Source organism: Coffea arabica, chromosome 5e (assembly GCF_036785885.1).
Source record: "Coffea arabica cultivar ET-39 chromosome 5e, Coffea Arabica ET-39 HiFi, whole genome shotgun sequence".
In the NCBI taxonomy this organism is placed as follows: Eukaryota; Viridiplantae; Streptophyta; class Magnoliopsida; order Gentianales; family Rubiaceae; genus Coffea; species Coffea arabica.
The window spans coordinates 52,538,415-52,546,213 of record NC_092318.1 but is presented as its reverse complement, the minus strand read 5'-3'; the positions used below and the strand labels follow the sequence as shown (position 1 = coordinate 52,546,213).

Below are 7,799 nucleotides of genomic sequence, written 5' to 3'. Positions count from 1 at the left end.
AGCCTATCCAAGTGGAGCAGAATCCCATTTTTTTCATAATAGCCTTCAAAAATTTTCATTCCATCCTGTCGTAGGCTTTGGACATATCCAGTTTCACAACCATAAATCCTACTTTTCCATGCCTTTTATTTTTGAGGAAGTGCATTAATTCATGAGGCAAAATAATATTATCTATTATTTGTCTGTTTGGAACAAACGCTAATTGATTTTTGCTGATACACCTATTGAGAAAAGGCTTTAGTCTATTGACAAAAATTTTAGCTATTGCTTTATAGATCACTTGGCAGAGGCTGATAGGTCAATACTATTTAATCTCTGTGAGACATTCAACTTTTAGAATCAAGGATATGACAGTATGATTTATAACTTTAAGAATGACACTGTGGTGGAAAAAACCTTGGATTGCATTTACCAGATCCTGCTTAATAATACTCCAGAATCTTTGGAAGAATAAAGGAGACATGCCATCACTACCAGGAGCCTTGTTAGGATCCATAGAGAAGAAGACAGCCTTAATTTCATTTTCTTTCACTTTTTTAGTCAATTTCTTATTCATTTGTTCAGTTACAATACAGGAATTCCATCTAAGATCTCCTCTAACTCCCCAATAGCTGAAGACTTAAACAGCTGCTCATAACAAGTAGTTATTTCTCTTCCCACCTCTTCTTCATTCACAATCCATTCTCCATTAGGCTTTCTTAATTTCTGTAATCTGTTTCTCTTTCTCCTCCCCTTTACTATTGCATGAAAAAATTGAGTATTCTTATCTCCCTCTTTCAGCCATCTCAGTTTAGATTTCTGGTTCCAGTAAGTTTCATCATCATCATAGGCCACTTTCAATTGTCTTAATATTCTGTACTTGTTGTCTTTCATTTTCAGCATTTGTTGCCTTAATGTCCTCAAGTTGGTTTTTGCACCATTTGATCCTTTCAAAGGAATTCCTTTTCTTGCAGCTGCTTCTTTTCAATAACTCAATTTTGTATCTTTTAATTTTCTGGGTCACTTTAAACCATCTTGTTCCTTCGCAGGGGATGTTCCATGCCTCTTTGACCATCCCCTCAACCTCATTATGTTGGAGCCTCCTTTTATCAAATTGGAATCTTTTTTCCTTTTCCTTCTTTCCTTCTAAGTTTCAAGTATCAGCATACTGTGATCTGAGGCATGGGACTCAATGTGCTTACAGTTGACTTCGTTAAAGTATTGTGACCATTTTGAAGTGCATAATCCCCTATCAATTCTTTCTTTCACTTCTCCATTCCCATACCAATTATTACACCACATCCATGGCTTCCCCTCAAAACCAACATCCACCAGCTAATTATCATTTATGAACTTCCTAAAGTCTTGGAAGCTTCTATCATCTCTATTCCTTTTGCTCCATTTCTCATCATTTGAAGTTATATCATTGAAATCTCTCATGATAATCCATTTTTCCCCCAGCCTAATTTTCTTCTATTTATTACTTCCCATTATCTTCTTCTTATTTAGTAGACACAACTGGCATATATGCCAATGAAGCACCAGCGCTCCTTCTTCTCCTCATCTTCCACTCTACCCTCAATAGTGAAAGCTGTCTCTTGTACTTATGAAATTTTAACCTTTTTCAAGGCTTCTACCACAAAGATATTCTCCAAAATTTTTTTTACTTTTTTCATATAATTTTTCCTATTTTTTGTTTCACTAAGGAATATTATACTTGGGGAGAGGAGTTTATTTTCCTCGTGCAGCTTCCTTTTGGTATTCAACCCATTCCCAGATTCCAAATTCTGGATCTCTTTCAGAGGTTGTCTGCCTCTTGCATTCGTTTTACTCAGAAGTCTCACTCTTCTCTTTTTTTTTTGTTCCCACATCTTTGATCTGATCAGTTCCCACATCTCCTTAGATTTTCTGTCGTGGCATCAATAATCAGTTACGCGGAAGCTTCAAACGTCCAAGCTACTTTCAAAGAATGAAGCTCAGCACCGTTCAGTTTCGAGTTTCAATCCTGAAATACAACCCCACCAACATCACTTCCCTCTTGTTATCTTTATACATCACTTCTTCTCTGATCTCTACATCTATCCGCTTGCCTGATTCAACTATGACGATTTGGGGCGAAGGCGATGAAAGTGACCAGTGCAAGGACGTGATCATCCAAGAGAGCCCAGAATTTAGCTTCTGCTTAAAGGCTATATCTCAAAAGTGGCCAACTGAACTAGCAGTTTTGCCCTGCTGTTGGCAGTTCAAGAAAATGGACGAGAAGTGCCGTTGTGAGGCCTTCAAGCACATAATCAATGCAGCAGTAGCGGCGGCTGCAGCCCCATCCGATGGAGAGGGAGACGGACTTGTGCCTGATACGGATGCAGAGTCAAGAGATGCAGCAAAATGATTGGAAGCTGTCAAATGTGGCTAGGGATGGCAACGGGGCGGGGTTGGGGCGGGGGACCCCTCCCCCGTCCCCCGCCCCGTTGCCTATTAGTTCCCCCCGTCCCCCGCCTCCCGCTCCCCCCGCCCCGCCCCCGCCCCGCCTTGCCCCGCTTCCCCCGCGGGGTTAATAAAATTTTATTATATAATTTTATTATAATTAATTTTTAATAAATAATCAAGTACTAAAATATCAACACATCACCAAATTATTATTCATTGTAATTTTACAATTGAAACTCATAAAAACAATCAAACAGAAGTTATTTGAATACAATCCAATATGATGAAATAAATATAACTAAAATAGTCAAATTTTCACTTTTAGTACAAATGCAATCACTAATTCATCATTGTGTTTGTGCTTTTTTTTTGAGAAAAAAGTGTTATTCTATTAAGTGTAATTAGAAATTTAGTATAAATGTATTAGTAAATTTAGTATAACTAATTAATAAATTCTATTAGTAGACGTGTATAATTATTCATATAATTGATAATATCAATTATATTACATAAACTAATATACATTATATAATACATCTAACTAATAATATCATTATCATAAGTTTATAACTAATTAACTTACATATAATATATAGTCATTTATATATATATATATATATATATATATATTTTTTTTTTTTTTTTTTTTTTTTTTTTTTTGCGGGTGGCGGGGCGGGGGATGGGGCGGGGGTATACTCCCCCGCCCCGTTTCTAAGCGGGGGGAAAAAATTCCCCCCCGCCCCCGCCCCAACCCCCGCCCCGTGAGCCCCCCGCGGGCACCCGCCCCCATCGCCATCCCTAAATGTGGCCTCTCTAGTTTAAGAATATTTAATTGTACCTCAAAGGTTAATTAACAGCCTCAAATTAAATACTACTTAGTAGTAAAATTTAGACAAGAGCATCTAGATAAAATTTACTCCTACCTAACCTTCGAAAATGCAAACTGCGCGTAGAATTTTTATTTTTTTTTCCCTTATTCGTTTATGGGGCATGTGTTTCAACTTTTCTTGAAACATCAATTCTCTTGACAGGGGATGCAATATTTTTTCCCCCTCTTTCAAGAAGTCGCAAGCTTTCCAGGGACATCATACTCCATTTTCCGAACTGATACAATTATGATATTTGATTAAACAGGATTTGGGGCATCGATCAGGCTCATCTGTTCCTTTTTTCTGGAGAAAGTTGTTATTATACACGTAAAAAGTTACACAAGTATAAAATTTTGGTCGGTTTAGTATAGCTGTCTGTTCAACTAATTATTATTGGTTGGAAGCCCGTCCTACTATGGCTACTTTTTTTTTGGTTTTTTGTCAATCTGCTATGGCTACTACTGCTAAGTGATTTTGGGGACAAAGGGTGGGATATCAAGAGTTCTCTAATCAAACTTAAGAAAAGGTTACAAGTTGAATAAGGATTAGCTACTAAACACTCAACTGAGCGCAGGGGCTCAATTTGTTAATCTAACTTCAGTAAACTGTCGTCAATGACCAGGTGTGGACTGGACAATATTCGAAATTTCAAATCAATCAAGTTTTCAACAACTACTTTATGAGGTTGGGGATCCTATAGTAAAGGCCAACAACCCAAAAAAAAAAGGAGAGATACTCTCAGCATCGAACTTGCTCAGAAAATATGCATGCCCATGTTTGTATACAATAGCTAGCAGCAGTATAATCGTCAAGCATTCAGTAACAATTTGAGATTTTCTGTCTAAACTTGTTACACCTTCATCTTCTTCATCTGCTATAGTTGGATAAAAATTCTTCTTCAGGCATCGCATCCTACCAAGCCCACATCATTGCTTCTAACACTGACAAAAAAAGAAAAAAGAGAACAGTACTAGATCAGTAATAACAAACACAAGCTAGCTAATTAACAAACGAGCTAGTTACAGAATATATAATACCCCTCTACTGTATTGGAGCAACATTGCTAGGGAAACTGTATAGTTGCTTCAGCATGAGCGATCAGAGATCAGCCAATAGCAGGAATGTTATGATCGCAATGAAAATGGCTGGCAAAAAGCTTAGTGTAGATCTACGCTTTCCATCTGATCTTTGCGGTAATCTTGTCGGAAGAGCACATTCTTCACCATTGAATATTACTTTTGTAGGGAATCCATCACCAGCAGCTATATTAAGGTGAGGTGTGTGTTTCTTGGAGAATGAAATCACTGATTGCTGTTTTCCGGGTACTCTTGGGCTAGTCGGGTGAGTTCCATTCACCTCTCCCACTAAGTAGTTCAATCCAGGTAAGCCCTGCATGAATATGATGTCATTGAGGTCAGGTAGTTTCGTGCCATTGAAGGAATAAACCTTTTCGTAACCAGGGTAAGCTTTCTTCATTTGGATGGCCGCGAACCAATTTGCGAAGATATTTTCCCCCCAATTGAAGAGGGTCATTCTTGCCGCAAACCCAGTGTTGTAATCTGAATCAATATGCCAGTTTATGCTCACGCCACAATTATCTGGACAAGGCAATTTTAACGGCAACTTGTGCTTCTTTAAATGAGCCCAAGCTTTTGCCGTGGCTGTTCGGTTAGTGAAAGGTACAAGTAAGGCTTCAGGAGGGAGAGTCAACGCCTGCGCATTTGCATCACAGCGAGATGTTTCTCCACATCCACAAGCGCAGGTGTTGCATGGAATAACGGAGTCAGCATAGTAAGCAGAGTAAGAAACACAGCACTTAGCTGCCTTAGTCTTGGGGCGAGTAATATTGCAAGTTACTTGCCAACTTGCAATTGCTGCTGTCGTTGAATCAAGTCCACTAGGGTCTGGGAATTCTGAGGGATCTACCCTGACTGGGGGGCCACATTTGTAAGTTGGATTTAGAACACCAGTGATATTCCAATTCTGGGGTGGGGTGATTGAAGTTTTGTTCTGAATATCAGGTGGAAGCTTGAAGACCTCAAGTTGGAAAATGGCTCTTGACTCAGTCTCATTCATAACCGATGGCAAAAGAGTCCCATTTTTGCAGCAATATGGCAACTTACCAACCTTATCATCATCCTTCTTCTCACGAGGTAAATCAGAAATGATCGGCCTACTACTGCAGCTCATGACAGTGCTGAAGTCGAAATCCTGATAATATTGTCCTTGGGGGCCATAAATACAATCATAAGGGTCCCTCTTGTGCGTGTAAGCTCCCTTCATCGAGTATATGAACTCATTTTTCATCCAATTCCAAGTCAAGTTCCAGTGATCCAGACGACCAAGCGGACTGTTGTTGTCGATAGTGACTTGTGCGAAGTACTTGTTTTGATAGGCTTGAAGAACATCGTATACCATATTAAGGTCACCGTATTGGCGAGGCGAAAATCTGGTTTTGATAATCTTTACTTTGAATTTCGGATCCCTCATGCAACATACACTCATGTAACTTCCTGCAAATGATATATACCAACAGGTAATTTTCCTGAGGGTACTTTTCTGTGCCCTCCTCATGACACCAAAAAAAAAAAGGAAAAAAAGGTCGGTTTACTATCAATATTTTTCACAGGATATATATCAGTAATTATTTTGGCGAAAGTGTCAATTTTTGTACAAAAATTGTGTGCGCGCGCGCGCTTAAGGTAAGGAACTGTGTTGTTGAAAAATTTTCAGATTATCATGATTCTTAAAGCTTCAATAATTCTCCCTTAAATCAGTTTCAAAGGATTTCTACAGAAACACAATATACACGTTAACCTTTTGCACAGGCCAAAAATATATTTGCATGTCCTAGACTATGGAATACTCCATTTTTTTATGAAATCAACAGATAGATTTTGCATGATTGGCTTCGAACTTGATCCCAAACATAACGTTCCAAATCAACCAATTTAAGTAATGTAGTGTTTAGCCAATTTCTTCTTAGCACATTTTGGTCATACAGCAATGATTCATCATATAAGAAGTAGCAAATTTAGTCCGATGGATCTTATGAAAATTCATGTGAGATGGCAAGTTTTAACGAAATAGTATGAATCATAAGACATACCTTGGCGTTTTGCAGGAGGACACTTATAGCCATCATTTAACAATTTAATGTTCTTGGGCATAGGAGTACCCTTCTTCAACCCAAACATTGTTCCCTTGATTTGCACCTGAACCTGAATCTGAGTCGTATCCCCAGCAGTCTCAATGGCTGTCTTTAGATCTGTCATTGGATACCCTGCAAAAATCGTGCCATTTTTTCCCACTGAAACAGGCATCTCGGACTCGCCAACGAGAACTCCCCCATCAGTCGAAACCAATAGCTCATTATACTGAAAACCAACCTTAACCTGCCATGCTTTGAGCTCAACGGATCCTGTATTAATCAAACTTAAAATACTCGTGAATGAATATGCCTGCGCTGATGCATTTTTCACGTGTGGATATATCTTCTCTCGTCCGTCAAAAGAATATGAGAGATAGACACCATTGCAGGAATCCAGTCCTGGTGGCGGTGGTGCTGCAACACCATCGCCATCGCCATCGCCACTACTGTCACCCCCGAGGCCGAGGCCAAGACCATCTTGAGCCTCACATATCACCAGACCATGATAAAAAAGGATGAGGACAAGGTAAGCCACCACTACATTCCATGTTATTTTCATTCCTTTGCTTCTCATCTGTGTGTCTCAGGTTGAGATTGTTTTGAATTTTATATTCCTAAAGCGTCAAAAAGATTAAAGGTGCATGCGCTAACAATGAACGGAGAAGAGAAGAGAAAAGGAGCCAGGAGGCTATCGAGTAATTGGGAAGGGCTGGCAATGGCTGGGGTTAGGCCAGCATTCACCAGCCAAGGCCGGCGCAGAAGCTGATAGGTGAAAAAAAATGAAGCCAAATAGAGAAGACAACAATTTATGAGACGGTTAATTCGTTACCAAATGCAATGCCATCCATATAAAAGAACACTAGTCAATGAGAACAATTCAGAAGCATTCCCTTCCTCTAGTTTTTGCGTTCGATTCGGAGACCCCCAAACCAAACCAAAAAAAAAAAAAAAAATGTTAAAAGAAGTACTAGTAGTTGTCTCTGTATGGTCAAAGCACGCATCAACTTCATTTGCGCACTTGCTGTCTTTCTCTTTTCAATCTCTCTTCTCGATGCTTACATGCTTGCCCTTCCTAACTGATCCAGACCATTTGGTCACTTTTCTTTATATTTTCTCGGGGTAATTTCATAAACCTTCCCTGAGGTTTTTTATAATTTCATTTAACACCCTTGAAGTTTTAAAAATATTCTCAGTTACCTCCCTTATTTTCAAATTTTTGTATCATTCTAAACTCAATTCAAATTATATGATCAAAATACTCATTTTAGGAAAGAGAAAGTAATTTCTTTCCAAAAATACTCATTTTTGTATAATTTGAACTGGATTGAGAATGTTACAAAAATTTGAAAATAAGGGGGATAAATGACATTTTC

The 7,799-nt window shown here is 38.7% G+C and overlaps 1 protein-coding gene across 1 annotated transcript; it reads right to left on the bottom strand.

The window, feature by feature from the left end:
• Positions 1-3,994: 3,994 nt before the first annotated feature.
• On the bottom strand, positions 3,995-7,342 carry LOC113689001 (COBRA-like protein 10). The gene is made up of 3 exons (XM_027206830.2): positions 6,385-7,342; positions 4,313-5,788; positions 3,995-4,216 (listed from the first exon to the last, which is right to left on the bottom strand). Exons 1-2 carry the CDS (start codon positions 6,998-7,000, stop codon positions 4,374-4,376), a joined length of 2,031 nt encoding a protein of 676 aa, XP_027062631.2. The 5' UTR covers positions 7,001-7,342; the 3' UTR covers positions 3,995-4,216; positions 4,313-4,373.
• Between the last annotated feature and the right edge of the window lie 457 nt (positions 7,343-7,799).